The sequence below is a fragment of the Grammomys surdaster genome, unplaced genomic scaffold, assembly GCF_004785775.1.
Source record: "Grammomys surdaster isolate TR1022 unplaced genomic scaffold, NIH_TR_1.0 125807, whole genome shotgun sequence".
Taxonomy (NCBI): domain Eukaryota; kingdom Metazoa; phylum Chordata; class Mammalia; order Rodentia; family Muridae; genus Grammomys; species Grammomys surdaster.
In genome coordinates, this window is record NW_021620638.1 from 485,330 (window position 1) to 512,892 (window position 27,563).

Here is a 27,563-nt window from a genome sequence, read left to right on the forward strand (position 1 = left end):
ATTGATGAAAACACTAGAAAGCGGAAAGACATCCCATGTTTGTTCATAAGTTGCTAATTTTAATATTGTGAGAATGACCATTTTATCAAAGACATTTGCATACTCAATGCAATCTTAATCAAAATACCCATATCATTTTTAAAGAATCCTAAATTCATATGGAAAAATTAAAAACCTAGGGTAGACAAAGCAATCCAGAACAAAAAGAACAATGCCAGAGGGATTATCATTGCAGATATTAAAACCTATTGAAGAGGGACTGAAGACATGGCTCAGGGGTTAAGAGTACCAGGTGTGCTTCCAGAGGTCCCTTCGTTCAATTTCCGAAACCCACATGGCAGCGAACAACTGTATGTAACTCCAGTTCTAGGGGAACTGATGTCCTCTTCTGGCCTCTGGGGCACTACCTGTACATGGTGCACAGATACACATGCAAGCAAAATACCTATACACAATACAAGAAAGATATTATTACAGAACTACAGTAGTAACAACAGTATCTTGGTACAAAAACAGACATGTAGACTGATAAAATATAAGACCCTCAATATGAGTTCAGATAACTACAGCTGCATGATATCGATGCTGTGGTGATTTGGATAAGAATAGGCCTCATATGGACAACATGTAGAAGAATGAAAATTGATCCATTCTTATCCCCCTGTACAAAGCTCAAGTCTAAGTGGATAAAGGACCTCCACATAAAACCAGATACACTAAAACTAATAGAAGAGAAGGTGGGGAAGAGCCTCGAATACTTGGGCACAGGGGAAAAGTTCCTGAACAGAACTCCAATGGCATATGCTCTAAGAACGAGAATTGACAAATGGGACTTCATAAAATTGCAAAGTTTCTGTAAGGCAAAGGACACTGTCAATAAGACAAAACGACAACCAACAAATTGGGAAAAGATCTTTACCAATCCTTCACCTGATAGAGGCCTAATATCCAATATATACAAAGAACTCAAGAAATTAGACTCCAGACAACCAAATTACCCTATTAAAAAATGGGTTATAGAGCTTAACAAAGAATTTTCAACGGAAGAAACTCAAATGGCCGAGAAGCACCTAAAGAAATGTTCAGCATCCTTAGTCGTCAGGGAAATGCAAATCAAAACAACCCTGAGATTCCATCTCACACCAGTCAGAATGGCTAAGATTAAGAACTCAGGTGATAGTAGATGCTGGCGAGGGTGTGGAGAAAGAGGAACACTCCTCCATTGTTGGTGGGACTGCAAGATGGTGCAACCACTTTGGAAATCAGTGTGGCTGTTCCTCAGAAAATTGGACATAGCATTACCGGAGGATCCAGCTATACCACTCCTAGGCATATACCCAGAAGATGCTCGAACATATAACAAGGACATATGCTCAACTATGTTCATAGCAGCCTTATTTATAATAGCCAGGAGCTGGAAAGAACCCAGATGTCCTTCAACTGAGGAATGGATTAAAAAAATGTGGTATATTTACACAATAGAGTATTACTCAGCTATTAAAAACAATGAATTCGAGAGAGGTTCCTAGGTAAATGGATGGAACTAGAAATTATCATCCTGAGTGAGGTAAGCCAATCACAAAAGAACACACATGGTATTCACTCACTGATTATTGGATATTAGCCCAGAACCTTGAAATGCCCAAGATGCAACTCACAGGCCACATGAAGCTCATAAAGAAGGAAGACCAAGTGGGGGTGATTCGGTCCTTCTTAGAAGGAGCAACAAAATACTGAAGGGAGCAAATATGGAGACAAAGTGAGGGACAGAAACTGAAGGAGGGGCCGTCTGAAGACCACTCCACCTGAGTATCTATCCCATGTGCAATCACCAAAGGTAGATGCTGATGTGGAAGTCAGGAAGTGCATGCTGATAAGAGCCTGATATGGATATCTCCTCAGAGGTCTTCAAGAGTCTGACATACTCAGAGGCAGATGCTCACAACTAGCCATTGAACTGATCATGGGGTTCTCAATAGAGGAGTTAGAGTGAAGACTGAAGGAGCTGAAAGGATTTGCGGCACCATGAGGAGAGCAACAATACCAACCAACCACAGCTCCCAGGGTCTAAACCACCAGCCTGGGAGCACTTAGGGAGGGATCCAGGGCTTCAGCTGAATATTTAAGAGTGGAGGGCCCTGCTGGGCATAGGTGGAAGAAGAGAACCTTGACCTCATGAAGGCTGGATGCCCCAGGGGGTGGGAATTTTGAGGGTGGGGATGTGGGAGTGGGGGGGGTAGATAGAGGTTACATCCACAGAGAAGAAGGAGGAGGGGTGAGGGGATTGGGGGTTCCTGGGTGGGTGGGGGATGTGGTAAGGGGACAACATATGAAATGTAAATAAAGCATCCAATAAAAAAAAACAAAAAACAAACAAACAAACAAAACAAAAAAACCCCCAAAAAATAAAAAAAAACAACAAAAATTAAAAAACCCCAAAAAACCCCAAAAAAATAAAAAACAAAAAACAAAAAATAAAAAAAACAAAAAAATAAAAATAAAAAAACAAAAAAATAAAATAAAAAAAAACAAAAAAATAAAACAAACAAACAAACAAACAAAAAAAGAATAGGCCTCATAGGCTCATATATTTAAATGTTCAGGGATTGTTGCTATTTGAAAGGATGAAGTGGGGTGGCCTCGTTGGAGGAAGTGTGTTACTGGGGGTGGGCTTTGAGGTTTCAAAAACACACCAAGTCCAGTGGCTCTCTCTTCCTTCTCCCTGTAGATCCAGATGTAGAATTCTCAGCTCCCTCTCCAGGACCATGTCTGCTTGCATGCTGCCTTGCCTCCTGCCATGATGACAATGGATTAAACATCTGAAACAGTAAGCAATCTCTAATTAAATGCATTATTTTATAAGAATTGCCATGGTCAGCTGGGATGGTCATGGTGCATTTCTTTGATCCCAGTACTTCGGAAGCAGAGGCAGGCAGATCTTAGAACCCATTCTACATAATGAGTTCCAGGACAGTCAAGGTTATACAGAGAAACCCTGTCTCAAAAACAAAAAACCCCAAATACCAACCAACCAAAAAAAGTTGCTATGGTTATGCTGTCTCTTTACAATAATAGAACTCCAACTAAAACAGATGCCAAAAATACACGCTGGAAAAAAAAGGCAATATCTTCAAAAAATGGTTCTAAAAAAACCCTCAATATTCACATGTAGAAGAATTAAATTAGACCTGGTCTACCACTCCGAACAAATGTCATTTCCAAATTGTTCTAAGACCTCAGTGTGAAACCAAAATGCTGAAACTGCTAGAAGAAAATAGTCAGTGCCCTACAAGACATACGTGTGGAAAGGACCTTTTGAATATAACTATGTTCTCAGAGGAACTAAAGCCAACAATTAACAAATGGGACTCAAAAAATCTAAAAAGCTCTGCATAGTTAAAGAGATGATCAGTGGAGTGAGAGAGATGTCCTAGAACAGCATAGAATTGTTGCCAGCTATATATCTCTGGTAGTTGGAATGAGAATTGTCTCTCATAGGCTCATTTGTTTGAATGCTTGGTCCCCTGATTATAGCACCCAGATAATCCTGAAACTCTAAAAAGACAAGGGAAGAATTGAGAGGTATGGTCTTGTTGAGAAGGTGTGTCATTGGGATGGGCTTTGAGGTTTTAAAAGCCACTTGATTCTAAGTTCTCTCTCTGTCTCTGCCTTGTGCTTGTGGATCAGATATAAACGCTCAGATACTGCTCCAGCACCATGCTTGCCTACATGCTGCCATGCTCCTCACCATAATGGTCATGGACTCTAAACCTATGAAACTTTGAACCCCAAATTAAATGCTTTCTTTTTTTAAGTTGCTTTGGTCATGGGGTTTGGTCATAGAATAGTAACTAAGACAGAAGTTGGTACCAGAAGTGGGGTTGTTGCTGTGGCAGACCTAATCATGTCATATTTTGGAGAAATGTGGAAGACTTTTGACTGTTGGATTAGAAAAACAGCTCAGTGAATACAGTTTAATGTGCCATTCTAGAAGATTCTTGGAAGATAGTAATGTTAAGAGTCATGTGAACTATGGGGTCTACTCAAGAGATTTCAGAGGTGAACAATAGTTAGTAACTGTGCTAGTAACAATTCTTGTGACATTTTGGAAAAAAATGTAATTGCTTTTTGACCTTGTCCTAAAAATATACCAGAGACCAAACTGAATAGTTGTAGACTAATTTCATTGGCAGAGAAGATTTCAAGGTAGCCTAACAGTGAGTCTGTCACTTGGTTATTAGTGATCACTTTTATGCAGGTCTACAGTGGAAAAAAAAAACAAGTGGGGCAAAAAGAAATACAAAATATACAGTTTGAGGAGAAGAGAACTAGGAAATGCAATGTTTGAGCTAAGGCATAAAAGGTAGGAAAGTGAGGCCTAAAGCTAAACAGAAAAACGGGAAGGATAGCACCCAGATAATCCTGCAACTCTAAAAAGACAAGCTCTTGCAACAAACGGAATTAACAAATCAAAGCTTTCACATATGTAATCCAAGAATGGGGCCAGGTTTCATCCCATGCAGACAGCTCTAATTGTCATCATTGGCCCTGTAGATCTGCCTTTAGTGGTTTGAAGGACACAAGAGTAAAGGTGTCCCTGGAATCTTTCTCTGTGAGTAAGGAACACTGATGAGGCCAGACATGTGACAACAGAGATCTTGCATGGAGGACTGGGTGAAGCTGTAAAAGTGAAGCCTGGATTTTGTTGGAGACACCAAGACATTAGATACACCAGAGCTATGAGGGTGGAACTAGCCCAAGGCAGAGAACTGTGCTGCAGTCAGCAAAGCTAGAAAAGAGTAGCTATATAAACCCTTTGACATTGGACATAGAACTACAAGATTCTGGTTTTTCTTCACTGGGTTTTGGTCTTGGTTTGATCCAGTATTTCCTCACTATGCCCAAATTCCTCCTTTTTGGAATGGTATTGTATATCTTCTTCCATTGTATGTTGGAAGTACGTAATTTGATTTTTGATTTTTTACATGAAGAGATTGCCTTGACTCTCAGAAGAGACTTTGAACTTTTAAACAGTGTTCAGACTGTAAAGGACTATGGGGACTTCAGTAATTGGAACATTGATTTTGCATTTTGATATAATCAGGAGTCTATCAGGGCCAGGGAGTAGAATGTGGTGGTTTGAATGGGAATTCCTCATTTCATTGCTTAGCCCAGAGAGGGACTGTTTGGAAAAGATCAGAGATGTGACCTTGTCAATGGAATTATGTCACTGGGGGTGGATTTGAGGTTTCAAAAGCCTATGCCATTCCTAGTTATCTTCCTCTTTGCCTCATGGTTATTGTCTCAACATGGAAGCCCTCAGCTACTGCTCTAGCGCCATGCCTTCCTGCTGCTGTCCTGCTCCTCACCATGATGAATATGGATCTAACCCCCTCAAAACATGAGCTCCAAATTAAATGCTTTTTACTGAAGTTGCCTTGGAAATGATGTTTTGTCCAGCAATATAAGTGTAACTAAGACAACATCTGAGAAAATATTAACATCCAGAATATATAAAACATCTCAAAAAACAATGAGTCAAGGAAACTAGCAATCCAGTAAAAACTAGGCTATGGATACAAACAAAATGTTTTTCAAAGGAGGAATAAGAATGCCTAAGAAATATCTTAGAAAGTGGTCAACTCCCTTAGCAAATAGGGGATTGAATTTCCTTCTATCTCTATTAGAATGGCTATTATCTAGATAACATAAAATGCTGGTGAGGTTGCAGGGATAGCGAAATCCTTCTTCACTGTTGGTTAGATCGCAGAATGGTACAGCCACTCTTAAACTCAGTGTGGCACTTCTTGAAATAAATATATCCACCATATGACATAGTTATATCACTCCGGGTGTATTCCTGAAGGACCTGGGATCTACTCCACAGATACCTTCTCAGTCATGTTCAGTGCTACTCTGTTCACAATAGCTGAGAAATGGAAATAATCTAAATGTGCTTTAACTGATGAACGAGTCACAAAGTTGTGGGAAGCACTCAGTGGTAAAGAAAGCTGAAATCACGAACTGTGCAGGTAAATCTGAAGAGATCAGGCTCACCTAGTACCAAATTCTCAGCACAAAGATTTATTTGTCCCAAAGGACAAAGGACAAGGAATAAGAGACAAAGACAGGATAGAGAATGAGGAAGAAGGGAAATGAAACAAAGGAGAGAGGGAAGGGGTTTTTGTCCTAGTGGGGGACAAAGGAGTGTTTGGAGAGAGAGGAGACAGATGGGGCACATGGGAAAATGGCAGATTATAAAGACAAAAGGGGAAACTCTGTGTTAGGATAAGATGTTTAATGTTAATTGGCATGTTAATTAGGTGAACCAAAGGGGACTTTTGATTGCTAGTCTTCAATGCTTTGGTAGCTGGACTTTGGTAGGCAGCCTCAGGAGGAGGAAGAAGTAGCCAAATAAGGGAATAGACCTTGGTGTCAAGCATTAGAAATGTAATCTAATGGTTTTTAGCAAGGGACATGAAATAGAGAACAGCAAGTTCTTCCAGAGACATGTATACTGTGCTCAGGATGGCTAGAGTCCCTTCAAAATTGACAGAACTAAAACATATTCTATTGGTTTAGGTAACCCAGACCCAGAAAGATAAATATTACATGATTCTCATTTATGATTCTTAGTTCCACATTTGTAGATTTGTATAACCCAATTAACCAAAGAAACAATGAAAATAAAAAGGGACTGAGGGTGGGAAGAAGGATTCCAGAATGAGGGATGGAAGAACATGGGTGCTATGATGGGAGAAATGAGAAAGGGGGAGTTAACTGGTAAGGGAAGATGGAGAGAAATACAGAATGAGAGGGCAGAAGGAGGAATAAATAACACTGATTGAAAAATAAATAGGGAGTTATCTGTTCATAATTACTTACAAATTATATAACATACATATAAATGTATGTATACATGCATAATTTAAAGAAATTACACCACTTGGGGCAATAATACTTGAAGAGCCACAGATTAACAAAAACCCTAGTACCAGGCATGAAAAACTTTATATTGAGTTGTTTGTCAGGAGAGCCTAAGAGATCCCCTGTCATAGATAATGTTTCAATGTCGTAATAAATGCTGCAACCATAAACAACATGGGGAGGAAGGAGTTTTGGCTTGTATGTCCACATTAGAGGAGATCAGGGAAGGAATTCAAGACGGGAACCTGGAGGCAAAAACTGATGCAGAAGCCATGGAGGAGTGCTGCTTCCCTATGGTTTGTTTAGCCCACTTACAGTGCTCAGGACCAGGAGCCCAGGGATGGTATTAACTGAAGTGTGCTAGGACCACCTGACCTGGACCAACAGGTCATTCTTCAGTGACAGCATTGAGATGGAGAGAGAGAGAGAGAGAGAGAGAGAGAGAGAGAGAGAGACAGAGAGAGAGAGAGAGAGAGAGAAAGAGAGAGAGAGAGAATATCAGAGAATAGAAGATAGAGAAGGTAAGAAAATTTAGGATTGAGATGTCTTGCACAAACTCTGCCTTATGCCAAATACAGTTACTAAGAAGTATAGTACCTTATATACTGTTTCTAGGGGAGGAATGTTACAAAGTCAGCAGAATCTATCATACATTGAGACCAAGTAACCAGGAAGCTTTGCACAAGGGGAACATAGAGTATCTCAAGAACATTACAGACTGAGCACACAGTGGCCTTGGGACTGTTAACCATGGTGGGAAGAGCGTGCTCTAAGGATATGAAGCAGCAGCTCCCCAAGGCTCTGGTCCCTAGCCAGTACTGGCTCTGACAAGTTCTTAGTTTTGAGAAGGAGCTATGTTCATTATTTATAAACTAGGAACTCAGAGAAAATCTCAGTTGATCAATTTAACTCTCTATACCTTTGTGCACCAATCATCAATCAAGAAATGTACCACAGGTTTCCCATAGGCCAATCTTGTGGGGACATTTTCTCAAGTGATTCTGGATTATGTCATGCTGATATAAAACTAGCCATCACAACTGAGCACTTGTCAACTTGACACACAAACATATCGCTGTTAAACCTCACTCTTTCCTTTCTTCTTTCTACCCAAGATCTCATATTACTATTACAATATAAAACATTTTAACCTTTAAAAGTCCCACAGTCTTAAAAAGTTACTTTAAAAATTCCATCTCTTTAAGCATCTTAAGTTTCTCTAAAATATCCAAAATTTCTATAACATTCTAAAGTCTCTTAACTGTAGGCTTTTGTAAAATAAAAGGAATTAAGTACCTTTTTAAGCCAAGAGGGAAGAACCAGGGCAAAGTCACAATCTGAACAAATCAAAACAAACTACAAGTAGGCATAAATAACTCAGTGTTTAAAGGTTGGGATTCATTCATGATGATCTGGTCTCCAAAGGGCTTGAATAGAACTTTGGCTCTGCTTTCCACAGCACACACAGTTTGTCTCACAGGATCATGACAGCTCTACTCCACAGCTGCTGCTGTCCTTGGTTGTTGTCTCATGGCACTGGCATCTCCAAAATGCAGGGATTTGCACAGCAACTGGATTGTATCCTCTCTAGTACACTCTCACGGGCTCTCTCCAGGAACTCTAAGAATCACACGTGGTTCCAAGTTTCAATTTCACTCCATGACATTAATCCTGGAGTTTCTACTACAACTGAGGCTGCAAATTTACCAATGATCTCTTCAGGGACTCAAGCCTGACCAAACAGTGCCAAGCCTCTTGCTCTCCATGACCACATTCGTGCCTTCAAAACCAATATAACCCACGTGACTCTTTTTTCCCCCATTGGGCTGTTAAATTCTTTTTTTCTTCATTTTTTATTAGATATTTTATTTACATTTCAGATGTTATCCTCTTACCCTATCCCCCCTCCTCTTGCTTCTCTGCGAATGTGCCCCTACCTACCCCCCTCCCACCTCCCTACCCTCGAATTCCTCCACACACGTCGTCCAGCCTTCATGGGACCAAGGATCTCTTCTCCCACCTATGCCCAACAGGGCCATCTTCCCTTACATATACAGCTGGAGCCATCGGTCCCTCCCTAAGTGCTCCCAGGCTGGTGGTTTAGACCCTGGGAGCTCTGGTTGGTTGGTATTGTTGCTTTCCTCATGGGGTCGCAATCCCCTTCAGCTCCTTCAGTCTTCACTCTAAATCCTCTATTGGGAACCCCTTGATCAGTTCAATGGTTAGCTGTGAGCATCTGCCTCTGGATATGTCAAACTCTGGCAGACCTCTAAGGACACACCTGTATCAGGTTCCTATCAGCCTGTACTTCCTGCCATCCACATCAGCGTTTACTTTTGGTGACTGCACATGAGATGGATACCCAGGTGGAATGGTCTCCAGACAGCCCCTCCTTCAGTTTCTGTCCCTCACTTTGTCTCCATATTTGCTCCCTTGAGTATTTTGTTACTCCTTCAAAGAAGGACCTAAGCACCCCGACTTGGTCTTCCTTCTCCATGAACTTCATATGATCTGTGAATTGAATCTTGGGTATTTCAAGCTTCTGGGCTAATATTCAATAATCAGTGAGTGAATACTATGTGTGTTCTTTTGTGATTGGGTTACCTCACTCAGGATGATATTTTCTAGTTCGATCCATTTACCTAAGAATTTCTCAAATTCATTGTTTTTAATAGCTGAGTAGTATTCCATTGTGTAAATGTACCACATTTTTTGTATCCATTCCTCTGTTGAAGGACATCTGGGTTCTTTCCAGCTTCTGGCTATTGTAAACAAGGCTGCTATGAACATAGTGGAGCATATGTCCTTGCTATATGTTAGAGCATCTTCTGAGTATATGCCCAGGAGTGGTATAGCTGGGTCCTCAGGTAATGCTATGTCCAATTTTCTGAGGAACTGCCAGACTGATTTCCAAAGTGGTTGTATCATCTTGCAACCCCACCAACAATGGAGGAGTGTTCCTCTTTCTCCACATCCTCACCAGCACCTAGTATCACCTGAGTTTTTGATCTTAGCCATTCTGACTGGCCCTTGTGACTCTTAACAACCCAATTCAGCTGCCAGCATGAAATGCAGCCTTAGGTCCCTCTGGACCACAGTTTCTGGGTGATGATCCTGAGAAAACACTTCCTAGAAGACTTGCCTCAATGATTCTGGTCTCTTCTGATCCACAGTTGGTTTCTTAGCACTAGCTCATCATCATCAATTGTTCCAGCAAAGCAACATTTTCACTTTAATGGTCTGATACCTTACTGATCACAGTCAGCTGAGTAGAAACACAGATTCTTTATTCAAAATATCAAATGATCCTGATATAGTCTTTAAGGGACTTTAAAATTTTCCTCTGAAACACCATAAGCCAGACCTGACACCATCTGCATTTCTCTCAACATTATTATCTTCGCAGTTTCCACAATAGCTCATTAAACTCTGAACACTCAATGGATTTTCAAAGTTCCAACTCCTTTCATAATCCTCCCCCAAAACACATGGCCAGATCTTTCACAGTAATATCCCATGAACCTGGTACCAATTTCTATCTTATTGTTTCATCACTACAATGAAGACCACAACCATAAAGCAACATAAGGAGGAAACTGTTTAGTTGGCTTATACTCCATTTCACAGTTCATCTTGAAAGGAGGTCAGGGCAGAAACCTGGAGGTAGGCAAAGATGCAGAGGCCACAAAGGAGTAAAGCCTACTGGCTTGATTTTCATGGCTTTCCCAGTCTACTTTCTTATAGCAACCAGGGCAACCAGCCCAGGGATGGCAGTGCCCATAGTGTGGTAGACCTTCTCTGTTCAGTCGTCAGTCAAGAAAGTACATCACAAGATTGCCCACAGGCCAGTCTGGCATTTTCTCAGTTGAAGTTCCCTCTTCCCAAATGACTCCAGCTTGTCAAATTGATAAAACATCTAGATAGCAGATAGCACTCTTCCCAAAATAATATAGGCTATTACTGTTACTTTGGTTGCCTTCCAGAGTTTGAAGGTAAGTCCCTATTGTCAAAAGTATGATGCACTTTGGATACATGACTTGGAGTAATTGAGCTCGAACTTTTCCAGAAGCTTCATCCTTGAGGACTGGTTCTCACAGAATCAGTGTCTGGAGTAGGAACATTTCCAAAATGGTGAAATAGTGATATTTTTATCTTAGAGATTACCACAGATAACTAATTGTATTTAAGAGAGGCTTCACAGGAGGGAAATCATTCCTGATCCTGTAAATCTAGACAGTTTTCCATGGTTGGAGAGGTCATAGACCCGAGAAAAGAATCTACTGCTATTACTACTTTTCTAAACCAGTATAATATTTCAAACTACACTCCAAATTCTTTTCCTTATACCCACAGATAAGTGTAGATCTTGCTTCTCATCAAAGAAGCTTCCTTTGGCTGAAGAACCAGACCATGACAGAAAGTCATAAGTAATTTAAATGCAGAGAACAACTGACTATGGATACCCAGCCCCAACTGATATAACATAATTGCTGCACTAAAGACTCAGGGAACATCACTGAAAAGAGGGCAGAAAAGTTGCAAGAGCCAGAGGACCAGGCAGTCTGCTGTGAGATTGTCCCTTCTTGCAATGACAGGGAGCTACATCCATGAAATCTCAACAATGTGGCTGCCTAAAGTAGAGCTGAAAATTCCAACAACAGTTGACATATCAACATACCAGCATGTCAACAACAGTTGACAATTACTAACAAAGACAAGGCAATGTAGAGCAAATATCTTGTGTATTGTATAGATGCATCACATATTAATTGAAAAGCCAGTGGCCTATGGCTTAGGCAGGAAATAGAAAGGGGGACATTCAGGAGGAGAAAGAATTATGGGATAGAGCCAGATGTCGGAAGATCTGCCCAGGAAGACATGAGTAGATGGATTCATTATACCTGAGCACAGGTAATCAGGTACATGGTAGAATGTAGGTTAAAATAATTGGGTTATCTAAGTTATGATCTAGTCAGAGAAGAGCCCAGCTATACGGCCAAGATATTTGTAAATGTATTTTGAGTCTGAGTCTTACTTCTGGGAGCATAGGGCTGGGAGGAAGAACCAGACCTAACTTTACAGGGAAATCTCACAGTGTCTCACCCCTAGATGAAAAACTACAAGGAATTAGTAAATGTGGAGAGAGGGAAAATTAGCCTTCCTTAGAGATAAGCTGTCTGATTGGCTATCAATACCAAGTAGTCAGTGCTAGAACCATCTAGATGCAGACAACACTAAACAGACTCAGTGGCATCTCTCTCTTTCGCTCTCTGTCTCTGTCTCTCTCATGGCAACTGTCTAGATTTACAGGACCAGGAAAAAAAATATATGTATATATCTCTCTATATATCTATATGTAGTGATGAAAGTAAAAGAAGATCTGTAAATTTTGGAGGGAGTTGGTGGGAGACAGATGGGAGAAGTAAGGGGGGTAGAGGGAACTAGAAATATTAAAAATAAGATCTTAAGTTTTAAGTTTTAGAAGCTATGCTTTGAGCTTCCCATAATTTCAGTTAATTCAGTCATTCAGAATTTCTGATGGGGTTGAAGACTTACAATCTGATAGCCAATCCTGGCTATTTACTTTGAGAGAAAAGACTTGAGAGGATGGTTTTTCAGCTGACATTCATTCTAAAGCCAAGAAAAAAGTCAGGTTCTGAACTAAGTCTTTTAGTTAGGAGAGATGACAGAGGTTCTGGTTAGTCAACAAAATGATGGACTGGGTATTAGGTCTATCTGGTACCTTAATGATACAAATTGGTATAGTTATGCTCTAATTGTATTTTGAGAGAAAAGTTTTATCTTAACAGGAAGGGTGATATTAGGAGAATCAATGGTGGGAGGAGTAAGGAGAAGAAGAGGAGGAGTAAGGAGAGGAGGAGGAGCTAGGAGATGAGGGGGGGGGAGGTATGTGTGTGTGTGTGTGTGTGGGGGCGGGGAGAGGAACATGGAGGCAGATGTTCTTGTGTCTCCGCTAGTCAGAGATAGTTGGTATATCTAGGTTGGGCACTGGGTTATACTTCTGATTGTATGGTTATCTTGTTATTGAGCATTATCGAACTTATACAGTCTTTAATTAACATTTTAAAAAAATAGATAAAAAATAAATAAATTAAAAAAAGATCTTAAGTTTTGAAAAAGATTTAAAAAGAGGTTCTAAAGGCAAAAAATTATCATAAAATATGCAGTATTTTTTTTCATCAAAGGGTTAAATCAAACCTTTTACTTTTTTGTTTCTTTGTGTACAATGAAGCTGCTTGTCAGAAACTCAAGTTCCTCCAGGGTCAGTACCTCTTGTAATCAAAGTATGTGCTCAAGGTTGTCTTCTGTTCTAAAAAGTTGTACTTCGCTTTTCAGCAACACAGTTTTAAATTGGCCAGCTGTGTAAGAGTGTGAGACCAAGCTCTGACCACTGAGAACCGAGCACAAGATCCCTTTAGGTTACGAATAAAACCCCAGTGGGACTCCCGCTAGACATGCTCCCTTGCTTGATTTTTTTCCACTCTCGTTATAGTAAAGGTGGCAGAGGTGATCTGCTGGATCCAGCACAGGAGAATAAAGGTGGCATCGAAGGAAACCTGAGAGCAAGTTCCTGACCCATCCATCCCATGAAAACTGACCATCTCGAGAGGCTGAGCTGTGACTCCAGAGGTCTACAGACTTGCCCTGGTTTCTTCAGAGGCTGACCAGCTTACAAGCAGTATTATCTTGAGATTCTACCACCCAATGAAACAAATAAATTGTTATTGCTTCTCTTCCTTAGAAACTGTCACCCCCGGACTTTATCTATTGTTATAATTGTCCCAGTCTTTGCTATAGGTCTGACTGCCACTATCCTAGTTGAATCAAAATGTAAAAAGCTTCTTTTAGCATAAAATTTTTTTATGTGTATGCTATATTATTGCCATTTATTGCTACTAATCTGTCTCCCTATTTGTCTTACCATTATAATCCCAGACTCTCCCTTTTGTGACTATAGAATCATCTATTTGACACAACAGACCAGGGAACCACATGAACTTTACTTTATTAGATCTGCACACACACACACACACACACACACATACACACACACCACAATCTTAATCACCAGGGTTCAGACTATAGATCTTGAAACAATCATGGTATCATTTGATATATGTAAGCCTTTGGAAATGAAATCTGAGAAACCATGTGATAACCTTGACTTAGAGTGAGGCTATAGCCAAAGGGAACACAGACACACAGGCAGCCCCCCAACCCCCATCTCAGGACACAGCCCTTCAAGGGATTCTGTCATCCAACACTTGGACACTTGGAGACTCTTTCAAGAATGTTACAGCCCCTGTGTTAGGGGTCTTGTACAGGAATGTCTAAGGAGTTTTATTTGTCAAGGCATTTGTATGCCACTCAAGACTAACACATAAAAGTGTGTCCAACAACATTAGATTGAGTCCCCAAAGTGGGACATCAACAGATTGTATATCACAAACCTGCTGCCCTGCTCATGTCCCCATACAGATTTGGTCAGAACCCAGATAACTTATTTGGAGAAGACTTTTCAACTTTTGATGTCTTTAAAATCTCCATAAATACCATGATTTTAGTACTGGGGGTCCATTTTCTCCAATCCTACATAGACTCATTGGTGACAAGGTCTGTCTCCAGCATTATTGAAGCCTTGATTGGAAGAAAAACTAGCCACCCATGTGATGATGCTGTAGGAATATAAGCCAGGATGATGTGCATTGGTCCTGAAGGGATTCAAGCATCAAAGACAGGAAAGAGCCCTAAGAACCAGGGAAAAGAAAAACAAAAATAGCCACGCAGGCCAAGCACTGTTCTTGAATATGTATTAAACTTGACCACAACCCCTGCCATACTTAGTATGCTTTTCCAGAGACCTTGAAGAAAGAACAGAAAATCTACTACGTGGTTTAGTCTCTGCCAAAATGCTTACACGAGACCTTGCTACATGCCGCAGTGCCTCTCCCTTCCTATATGTCCAAGACATCTTAAGAATTCCAGCTTAATTTTTTTTTATCCAGCGAATTATGACAGGGAGTCAAAGAGGAAAAGATCATCCCACCCCCATTTTCTTAACCACGCAGATTCTTTTTTTTTTTCTTTTTAAAGACTTTATGCCTGTGTGTCAGAGAGGGCATTAGATCCCATTATAGATGGTTGTGACACCATGTGGTTGCTGGGAATTGAAAGCAGATAGTGCTCTTAACCTCTGAGCCATCTCTCCAGTCCCCATCTTTTTTGTTCTTTATTAACAAGAAATCATTCAAGTTCGTGTATGCACATTAATATGTTTCCCCTGGAGAAACCTTAATGTCTTGACTCTTTTGTCAGAATCCCACAGCACAACAAGGCCACAGGTAGATAGCGTTTATACGATTTCAGCTGGCAATAATTTGAATGACTATAATGCTATGTGCTGCAGAGTATGTGGAGCGATAGAGTAATCTATACGTGATAAGTGTAGGGCAAACTGGTACAATTCATTTGGGAGAAGTAGATTGTAAAGTTTACTCTTAACATATTCCATACACCAGCAATTTCCCTTTATTAGGCACAGAGAGCATGGCTTTCCTGAGTGTGTGTTCAGTGACCTACATGAAACCACACATCATGGAACCAGTCACGTAAGCAGAAAACTATAATCTGTGTGAAAGTCTATCAACAAGGGAATCTATAATAACAACACAGTCACCCAATGGACAGTGAACCATATCTGGACACAGTTTATCAAATAAATCTTACAAAAAATATTGTGTAAAAAAAGAAAATCCCCTAGAGTGTCATAAACTATGATTTCTTTGCTTAAATTCAAAGCAAATAAGCTTAAGAGCACATTATTTGCCCACTCATGTATGAATGTGGGTTAAGATATATCTTTTTTTAAACGTGAGTGTGCAATAAACATGACTCATCACTGCGATTTCCTATGAATCAGATAGGAATGAGGGAAGAGTGGAAGGCAGGAGGCTCTCAGCTAGTGTTAAATTTCCAGTCATTGAACTGAAGGCAGCCTCAAGAATTTTCATCTGTAAAGGATACTACGACCAACCCCTACTCCCCTCAATTTTTTCATCTGTTATTTTAATTTTTTGACAATGGAACAAGGATGGTATAATTCATGTACTAACAATTATGATTACTTTAGAAGTGTGTTAAGAGACCAACTATTTTCTGTTCTGAAGCTGCAACACTTAGATAACACGTTCTTCAATCTGATATCCATTGATCAAAAGACATTTCAAATTATGTATTAATCTTCATAGACAGACATGTCACACTTATGATTTTCAATATAAGCTTAATATAATGCTATGTATTTAAAGGCTGAAGAGATGAGCCAGTGGTTAATAGCACTGATTGCTCTTCCAGAGAGAAGAATTTGCTGAGTTCAATTCCCAGCAACTACATGGTAGTTTATAACCATTTATCATGAGATCCCATGCCCTCTTATGGTGTGTCTGAAGCCAGGCACAGTGTACTCATATACATGAAATAAATCTTTAAAAAAATCTTTAAAGATACTATGCATTTAAATCTATTCATGAAATTAATTTCTCTTGAAATATAAAACAAAAAGAAGAAGTGACAGCATTGTCTTAAGGGAACTCATCATAAAATTGTTACTTGGATAGGATTCTGACTATAGTCATAGACTTCCTTAATCACCTCTGTGGGACACCAATCCCCTCAGGTCTAAACCACGCCATCAGAGTAGCCTTTAGAGCTGTGCACAAGTACTTCCTCCCTATAGTCACGTAGCCTCGGAATACAAGTCAAAGAACACAGCGCCCTCATATAAGACAGTAGGTGTAATAATGAGTAAAAAGATGCTATAAACAGTTTCAAATATTGAACCAAAAACGGTTAGCCAAGACTGATTTTTTCATTGTCTTCAAATCTAATTTCAATCCAACCACTCAAATTAAATAGATCCTATTACTATTGAACCTTAGTCCAGCTGTTGCTTTTAAGTATGAATGGATTTGTGGGATTGATCTAAATACTGCTGGTAGCTCATGCAACTTTATTTTCAGTGCTTTTAGATCCTCATGCACAAGGACTTTCATTGTATTATTAATGAAAGGAGAGATCACCCTAGTGGGAACATGGGTACATTTGAACTAGAGAAAAGTATGACAACTCAAACCCTCCCTGGCTGGAAACATATTCTAAGTATCCTGTCCTTGGGTGAGTATTGTCTGCTGCAGCCAACAAAAATCAGTGTAGGCTTCAATGAAGCAGAATAGTTTGTATACTTTGAAGTTTCTGAATGGTCTTCAGGCATCAAGCACCATCCTAAATATTCTAGATTTATTCTGTCATGTAAGCCTTCTTCAAATATTGAACAAGCAGGTGCTGTTTGAATAACTGCTGGTGAAGAAACCAGGATGTATAAAAGCCAATTAGCCTGAGAGTTCAGACAGTAAAGGAGCAGCAGAGACTGGTGGCAGTAGTCATACAGATTGTCTGAACTCAGGATCTTAACTCTTTTGACCTTATCTTTCCCTGTTTCGGCTTTGTATGACAACAGTATACCTCTTGGTTTATTAGTAATAAAGAAATGATCCACTTAACATGTTTTTTAAGTATTAAGACAGTTTCAATATTATACACAGTAAATTATGCCCAGATATACTTAGTTTATTTATCTTAAAAATTATTGAATTTAGTAAAGGAAACAATATGCCTTTTAACTTCTGAGCCACTTAATTGGACCTCTATTTTTTCATAAGCTCCAATATGCACTTGTATTTACATGCTTAACCTAATAACATGAAAAGCAAGGATCATCAACCAGTAAGCATCATGATAGTAGATAGTTCAGGAAGAGTTACAAAGAGTGAGATGCAAAGAAGGCTTCTGGGGTGATTGTACTATTTTTTTTGACTGTGTCCTAGTTACTAGACTGTTTATCTACTCGGAATCTTCGTTGTTTCATTATTGTATCCATTTTACTTATTAAAAAATGCTATTTTAGATAAGAAGCTATGGTGACTAGACTACTACTGGTGTTACTTTCGAAATTAAAAGAAAGAGCCAGTGCCTAGATTTCACCAAAGGAGTTTGTGCTTAGTCTAAGTATGAGGCACCGCTTAAAGGGAAAGCTGATTTCCCTTTCACTGAGCGTGCACAATAGGGGTTGTTGAATGCTCTCTGGAAAGAACATCTATGCTGCAAAAGGCTATAGTCAGAACTTCCTTGGTCTGTTTCCACTTTAGAAATCATGGCTTTTAAGTTCTGAACATTCTCAGCTTTCAGAACTCCAATGACCCTAGGTAATTTGTAACCACAGCATTTTGGGAGCTGAAGTCTTCTGCCCCATGATTTCTCTGCATGGCATACCTATTGTACTACGCTTATGTGTTGTGCATAGAATTACTTTGTACATTTTAGAAGCCAGGTTAAAAAAGCAAGACATTTTAGTTTAACTCTAAATCATCATGTAAACTAGTAACGAAAAAAATGAAGGGGTCAGGGAGAATAATGCTTATTTGGAGTGTGGATAGCCTGTTGTTTTAAAATTTAATATAAGTTCAAGTTTTAGAACTTTTATGAGTTTTAATAACCTACCACCAAAGAAGGGAGTACAATTATATTCTCTTCAGATATGAAGAGCTTAGTTTTCATACATGTTAAATTACTGCCCAAGACTGCAGTTTATGCCTGAGATTTAATGTCATGAGCATTGCTTGAAGTTTATCAGGAGTGGTGGCATATTTCTGCAATTCCAGTACTTGATAGAGGCAGAGAGATCAGGAATTCAAGACCATCCCTTGCTACATAGTATGTTCAAGGCCAGCCTGAGCTATAAGAGTCTTTGTTTCAAAAAGCATAGCCCCCAAGAAAAAAGAAAAGGAAAAGAAAAAGAAAGCCAACTCATCTAAGCACTATGCTTGACTTAGTTGATGTTATACTGATATAAAAACCTTATACTTGGAGGAGGGAGGGAAGGGAAAAAACCCTTATACTCAGGCAGTTAACACATTCATACTAGGAAAACTATATAATTTTTAAAAATTTTATAATTAAAATATTAAAATAAAATATTAAAATATTTATAATTAAAATTAAAATATTTTCATGCTCTAAGGTTTATACAATGATGATTTATTCCAGATAATTTATCCCTACCTTATTTTAATTAACACAAGGCTTTATTTTCATGCGTCTAAGAACACTATAAATATACGAAACTCTAGTTCTGAAATTCATGATCATAGCTCTCTGACAAAAAAAGATATTGAATGACTAAACATTGCATGTATGTAAGGATATGTCACATAATTCAGAAATAGTAAGATTAATGAAAATTTTATTCCCTATTTGTTCTCTTTTAAAGGTAACCAGGTGATAAATTTTCATTAAGGCTGCGAAGTAACCAGAAAAGCCATTCATGATTGGTCAGTTTGATGAGGATGGTCACCTCATTGCTTATCCTATGACCTGTCCCTTGCTGAATCATCTGCCTGGCTATTTCTGTGCAGTGGTTGAATGACCAGAAGCTGACATGGCTGTTGTGTCTGTGATGGCTAAAAGATTCTAGAACTAATTCAATGTTTAACCCTGAAATAAATCCATAAAGTCAAGCAGAATGTGTAGCACAATACTTTAAAGGTATAAAAATGGGGTAAATACATAAAGGTTAATACTTAGAAAGGTTATTATTTCTTGACAAACAAAGACATATCAATGGCAATCACAAAAAAGTGCAATTTTGAACACCAAAACTGATACAGAAGGCACAATGGCTATGATGCTGAAAAGAGAAAAACAGAAAGAGAAACAGAATAGAAGGAAGAGGAGGAGGTGGTATGATTATGATAATTGTAATGGTTGGTATGTAGGCATCTATAAATGAATAAAAGAAAAAGTGATTCTGTTGTCAAGTGATGGAGATTAAAAAAATTAAAAAAATTGCTTTAAGCTCAGCCCCTTTGATAAAGGAAAGATTAATCACAATCAAATGATAAATGTCATAGTTCCAGGGAAAATTTCAAGGTCTTTTCTGTTGCAGCAGCGTATGGTATGGTGGTTCAAGGCCACCACAGGTTAACAGTTCAAAACCTTGACATACACACATGCACACTCACACACAAAAATATACATGTGTATGTATATATTAAATATTATATATACATAAATGTATAGTATGTAATCTCACCTTTATAATTATTATGCATTAAAGCAAAATCAAAACACACAGAACGATGAGTGAGATAATACTGAATATTCATAGTTTTAAATGATTTCTAATGCACAGGAACTGAGTTTAGCACATTGTAGAATCACTTGGCTACAAGTAACTATGGAGAAGCTCTGGTCATTGAGAAATATTTTAAAATATGCTTTAATAAGAAGACACATGCAGATGCATGGATTTTAGACACTCATGACAAAAGTCAGAGACTTTCTATTCCACAAAAGGATGAAATAAATTTTGATTATTATAATATTGTTTCCTAGCCTTTCGTAAGGTGCAATGGAAATAAACAACAAAAGCTCTGAGACAGACTTCATCCTTCTGGGATTTTCCAGTCGACCCCAGCTGGAGCACATCATCTCTGCAGTTGTCTTTGTCTTCTATATTGTGACTCTGGTAGGAAACACAACCATTATTCTAGTGTCTTACTTGGACTCTCAGCTCCATACTCCCATGTACTTCTTCTTATCGAACCTGTCTTTCGTGGACCTCTGTTATACTACTAGCATTGTCCCACAGATGCTGGTAAATCTATGGGGCCCAAAGAAGTCTATTACCTATGGAGGATGTGCACTCCAGTTCTTCTTTGCCCTGGACTTGGGAGCCACAGAATGTCTCCTCTTGGCTGTGATGGCCTATGACCGCTATGCTGCTGTCTGTCAACCTCTTCACTACACAGTAATAATGCACCCTGTGCTTTGCCAGAAGATGGTGCTGTCAGCCTGGTTGGGTGGTCTTGGCAGTGCCTTAATTCTTTGTTCTTTAACTTTGAAGTTGCCAAGGTGTGGGCACCGGGAAGTGGATAATTTTTTCTGTGAAATGCCAGCATTGATCAAGATGGCTTGTGTTTATTCCAGAGTGATTGAGATTGTCGTGTTTACTCTTGGAGTTATATTTCTTCTGGTGCCTCTTTCTCTAATTCTCATCTCTTATGCTGTTATCACTCAAGCTGTGATGAAGATCAAGTCAGCGACACGGTGGAGAAAAGTCCTTAATACATGTGGTTCCCACCTCACAGTAGTAACCCTGTTCTATGGAACACTCATTTATATGTACATGAAACCACAGAATACCATATCCCACGAGGAAGGACAGTTTTTTACCCTTTTTTACACCATTGTCACCCCCAGCCTTAACCCTTTGATCTATACCTTAAGAAACAAAGATGTAAAGAATGCAGTGAAGAGAATTCTAGGAATGGACAAGCATTCTGCCAAAGTGTGAGTTCAATGGAAAAATATTCAACCAGAATGTGGAGATAGATCTTGGCCCTTGTCATGGTGGTGAAATCAGTCCATTCAGGACCATTTCCCTGGCATCATCTGTACCTAGAATTTTCTCAGGCACAATGTTGACTTTCACTATGTTTAACTTCACAGCTATGAATGCAATGCGATCAGCTGCTTCATGTTCCTACTGTGATGTGGTGGATGTGTTGAAACTGGAGCCAAAATAAACCCTTCTTTCTTTAAGCTGTGTTTGTCAGATGTTTTATCAGATCAACGAGAAAAGCAATTATGGAGAGGGAGGAGAGAAGGGGGAACAAGGAGTAGCAGGAGGAGGTAGCTATCCACAAATATGAAAGCTTTTAACCCTTTTATATGAGCTTAAGTGGCCACATGAAAACAAAGAATCATGTTTTATGTTCTTGTGTGTTAACTGAGCAATCTAAAGTGAGCACCAATCCATCCATTTTTTTTAATTGTCATTGCTATTCTACTAATCCATTATCCCATGTTTGCAGGACCAGTAGAACATGTAGGATCTATATTTTAGGCCCCTCTTCTTAAAAATTTTCCAAAATTTAAATTCTAAAAGTATGTTTATGTCAGTGCACACATTCCATTGTTGACACTTGTTCTTGCAAAAACATGGTAGCACTATGGCGATAGTCCAGGATCTCATCACCAATAGTTCACTCTATGAAAATTAATGGCATCAGGTCACTGCTTGGCCCACAGCTATTGTTGTAAGGAGGCCATCACCTCCTGTCCCCGTTTTTGGCTTTTGAATTTCTGAGGTATGGCCCCACCCAGCATGAACATCATGTTTATTTCTCCCATAAGGTTGTGTGACAAGTTGTCAGAACTGAGTGAAATCTCTTTTCAGGAAACAAACTCCTCAGGCTTCACTCTTTTCCATTGATCAACATGAGATTCTTAGGAAAATCTCAATTTCTTGGATTCCATTGTTTCAGTAGTCTGAGAGCCAAAGATAGGGTTTATACATACAGGTAAAAAATAAGCGGAGCTATTATTTAGAGCTGAACAAGAAGATGGGTTTAGTTAATACCAGAAAGAGGCATCACTGTAGAGAAGCATTCTGAGGCCATAAATATCCAGAGGACCGAGAGAAAGGTATTGTGGACAATTTTTTGTACACATTGCATAAATGAACCCCTCAGGAGGAAAGCTTTACTCTTTTTTCTGTGGGTTGGAAGTTTTGGAGTCTTTGTCATATCTGTGGTCATGCCAACAGCACACATCCACTCAGGACTTCAGACACTCAGAGCTTTCTCAGTTTCCTAGAGTATATTACCAGTATGCACCTAACATGGAAGGAGGGAATCTCATGGGGGCTCCACTCCTAGATAAAGAATGGTAGACAGGCAAAGAATATTGAGAGCAGGTGTGTGTGTGTGTTTGTGTGTTTGTGTGTTTGTGTGTCTCTGTGTGTAACAATAACAACCAAAGGAAAAAAACATGATTTCCAGAAGGATAAAGAAGGTGTTTGAAGAAAGGTAAGGGGAAAATGATGTGACTACATCTTAACTAAAAAAATAAAAGGAGCATGAGGAGGAAGAAGGAGTGGGAAGGGGAAGAAGGGGAAGGGAAAGAAGAAGAGAAGGAGGAGGAGGAAGAGGAGGGGGAGAAGGAGGAGGAGAAGGAGGAGGAGGAGGAGGAGGAGGAGGAGGAGGAGAAGAAGAAGAAGAAGAAGAAGAAGAAGAAGAAGAAGAAGAAGAAGAAGGGCATAGGAGAAAGAGGAGGATGAGGAGGAGGAGGAGGAGGAGGAGGAGAAGGAGAAGGAGAAGGAGAAGGAGAAGGAGAAGGAGAAGGAGAAGGAGAAGGAGAAGGAGAAGGAGAAGGAGAAGGAGAAGGAGAAGGAGAAGAAGAAGAAGGGCATCTAATTCCAAAAGGATCAAAGACCTCAAAGTGAAACTTGAAACACTGAAACTACTGGGTAAAACCCCCACACATGTAACACCATACATGATAAAGGTGTAGGAAGGGACTTATGGAATAGGACTCTATTTATCTAGAAATGAAGGATGCCACGTGAGAAGTGGAACCTCATAAAACTAAAAGGTTTCTGCATAGCCAAAGATACAAAAAAGTAAAGAAAAAGCCCAAAGAGTGGGAGAGACTCTTTGCCAGCTGTACATCTGATAGAGGATTAATATCCAGAATATATAAAGAACTAAAAAAACCCCAAATACCAAAACAAACAAACAAACAAACAAACACAGTTTCATTTAAAAAAAATGAGTTACGGCTCTGAACAGAGAGTTCCAGAAAAAAGTGGCTAAAAAATAGCTCAAGTGTTCAGCACTCTTAGCAATTAGGAAAATGAAAATCAAAACAACCTTGAGATAGGCATGGTGTTGTACATCATAAATGCCAGTACCCAGGTGGCAGAGACAGGTGGATCTCTGAGAACTTGAGACTATCCTGGTCTACACAATGAATTCTATGATAGCATGTGTGCCATGTTTCAAAACCAAAACAAAGCAATATGCCCCAAAACAACTTTGAGATTTCATCTTACTCAGTCACACCTGTGAAAGATCTACAGAACAACTGACAAGAAATGCTGGAAAAGATGTGGGAATCTGAGTCGTAGTGGCACAGACTTTTAATTCCAACCCTAGGGAGGTAATTTTTTGTGAGTTTGAGGCCAACTTGGTCTACAGAGTAAGTTCCAGGATAGCAAGGGCTACGCAGAGAAGCCCTGTCTTGATGTCCCACCTCAAATGTGGGGAATAGGGGAAATTCATTCACTGTTGGTGACTCAAAATGGTGCAGTCACCATATGACACAGCTATACCACTCCTTGGCATATGTGTAAAGTACTCAACACCCTATCCTACAGATACTTGCTCAACCATCTTCGTTACTACTCTATTCACAATAGCTAAGAAATAAGAAAAACCCTAACTGTCCTACAACTGACAGATATATGATGAAAATATGGTACATGTACACAATGGACTATAATGCAATCATGTAAAAATAGAATTATGACATGTTGGACATAACCTGAAATTCTCCTCCTTGAGGACTAACTTTCACAGGGATAGGATACAGGTTATATGAAGGAGAAAATGCGAAAATGGGAGTGGGCTTTAATTCGGAAGGGGAGAGAGGGTTTACTATAGAAGGAGAGGAAGACAGAAGGGAAAAATAACAGTAAAGGTGTTTGAAAAAGCTATAAGGAATTATTCTTTCTTATATTTTTGGTTGTGAGCCTAGCCTTTAATGGCTGAGCCACCTCCCCAGCCAGAATTATTTCTTCTTTACCTAAAATTACATGTAATCCATATAAGTCTATGCATGTACATATACAGTGTAAATGAAGTTTTACCAGTTGGGCAGACAATGTTACCCTCAAGAATGACAGACTAACTAAAACCACAGAGAAGCATGAGAAACATCCTTTCAAACAATATGAGTTATTGATAAGGCCATTAGTTGCCTCCAAGAGGTTGAAGGGAAGTTCCTATTGATGAAGAAACACAGTGTTCAGAAGATTGGAGATGGACATGACCTGAAATCCTTCTTCTTGAGGACTAACTTTCACAGTACTGGAAGCTGCTATGAAAGCTCCCAAGGGAAGGAAGCAATCAATAGTTTCATCTTGCTGTGATATCTGTGATCCACAACAATGACCCTCATGGTAAGATATTCCTAAGAGTACAATAGTGACACTCATATCTTGATGCTAACCCAACAGCTGTCTATTAAGACTTAGGGCCAGCTAAACAGGAAATCACAGCTGTTACTTTAAACCTATCCGTCTTCTTAGGGCTAGCAAGGTTATGGAGCTTAGACGAGAATATGCTACCACTATTTTACTAAATCAACAAAATTCCTAACTGCTTTGAAATTCCATGTCATTACATCCACAGATAAGTGTAGCACTCATTTCTTACCAGAGAAACTTCTCTGCAGCTGACAGAGAGCATTATAGAAAACCACAATTGGTCAAAACACGTGGTCATGGGGTTCCTAGCCACAAGTGACTCATATTTAACATAACTCCTGTACCTAAGTTTCAGGGAACATCACAGAAGAGGGAATGGGAAGATTGTAAGAGCCAGAGGAGCAAGAATATTGCTATGAGATTGTCTCCTAGAAATGTCAGGGAAACAAAACTCATGAAACGAACAGGACCACCTAGACAGGATCTGAACAAGAATGATACCCACAGACATGCTAACACAGAAGCGGACAATATCATAGAGCTGAACATCTAAACAAAAATGTATAGTCAACTAAGAAATCCTAAAAGCAGGAGGATTGCCTTTTTCAAGGGTGAGTCACCTAACTAGTCATCTAATGCCAATTGTTCAGCTCTTAAAGCACATGCACACAACTAACACTACACACACACACACACACACACATACACACACACACACACACACACACACATCACACACATATGCTTAAGAGCTCATGGGGGTATGGGGTATGTGAGAGTTTAGTCGGAGGAAAAAGAAGGGGCCAATGAAATGATAGAATCATATTTTAGTGAAAAGAAAACCTGGCTCCTCAGTTTATTTATGTGCTCCTCCATTTTGCAAGGAACAGAAAGCACATTAACTTAGTTTCATCCCATATGTTTGCTAACTTGAAGAACCTTGGAAGCAATTGTGATGCTCAACCAGTGTCCCATTTTGGGAAGGCTGCTTAGTGCCTCTGCACTTCAGAAGAGTCCTTTACTGCTCGCTCTGGATGGATTTATCTCTGTAAAAGAAGAGATGAAAATCATGAGTGTAAATGTGAATCAGCGATAGAGTCAACAGAAGAAAGGGAAATCAAGTTTATAATCCATCTTAAATCTAGAAAATTAAGGCATAGAACATTGCGTGATTAGATTCTGTTCTATTCTTAGTCTTTATTTGAGACGTGCTAACACTGTAATCCAGGTAGTTCTGGAACTCTCAACTCAGCTGCAGCATACTCAGTGCTATCATGACATGTGTGTACTATATCTGAGTTTTTGTTTTAATCAAGGAAAATGTAAGAATCAAATCTGGTTTGATTTGTAATCTAGTATTTGTCTTCTCCATCCTTTTTCCTTTAATTACTGTATATGCTTTTAAAAGTGTTGATTCTATGGTATGGAGCTTTTTCCAGTGTGGCAAATCTCATGAATGCTGACATGACTTCTTGTTCAAAAGCAATTTATTAAAGTGAAAATTCTATTTAATTGTCGTTATTATTTTTGACATTTACATCTCCAAACATAGGTTATTCATGTGAGATCAGGTTGATTAGCTCTTTGATACATTGCTAGAAATTTAACATTTTATAACAATTCAATAGGTACATTCTTTGCAGTGATCTAAATTTCTAAATTCAGATAATCAAGAGTATTTGCAATATTAATTTAATTTCTAGTCTAAATGCAGACAAGGCAAATCAAAGGGTAATGAAAATTAGACACACTAATAAACAATTCTGGGTAGGCAAGGTAACACTCTTCTGGAGGTCGATAACCATTATATGTTTTGCATATTTAGTTTATTGAAACTAGGAGGTGATTACTATATTGTTGAAATTCCTTACTCACAAACCTTGCAAAGATTTAGAGAAAATTTATAAAATACAACAGTGAGTAGGATGACATCTATCCCACAGAACTTGCCATCTCTGTTGTGGGATGGTGAACTATCTTTTGTAAATAACTTTGAAAGAGATACAAAGAGGAAGACAAAGAAATTTACAATATCCTATAGTGTACTAATTGTATTTTATGTGAGGTATTATACTGTCATTTACTAGCCAAATAAGTAATCATCCAATGACTCTTCCTTCTTCACATTTCAAGAATTATAAAGTAATAGAGGAAAAACAATCATGACACTTTTAGATTTCATCAAGGCATTCGGTTAAATCCATCTTGGATTATTGAAATTATCTATCTATCTATCTATCCATCCATCTACTATCTATCTACTATCTATCTTTTTATCTACCTATTATCTATCTATCTATCTATCTATCTATCTATCATCTATCTATCTATCTATCTATCTATCTATCTATCTATCTATCTATCTATCTATTTATATTTAGAGACAGGGTTTCTCTGTGTTACCCTGGCTGTCCTGGGACTCTCTTTGTAGGCCAGGCTGGTTTTGGACTTAGAGATCCATCCACTTCTGCCTCCCAAGTGCTAGAGTTAAAGGTGTGTACCACCACTG

General features: G+C 39.0%; 1 protein-coding gene across 1 annotated transcript; it reads left to right on the top strand.

Moving 5' to 3' along the window:
* The first annotated feature begins 20,413 nt into the window (after positions 1–20,413).
* Positions 20,414–21,358, top strand: LOC114640350 (putative olfactory receptor 2W6). The gene has a single exon (XM_028789288.1). The coding sequence runs from the start codon at positions 20,414–20,416 to the stop codon at positions 21,356–21,358; it is 945 nt and encodes a 314-aa protein (XP_028645121.1).
* Positions 21,359–27,563: the final 6,205 nt, after the last annotated feature.

Bases quoted from the DNA above. Each gene is read 5' to 3' on its own strand.
- LOC114640350 (XM_028789288.1), top strand. From the start codon at position 20,414: ATGGAAATAAACAACAAAAGCTCTGAGACAGACTTCATCCTTCTGGGA.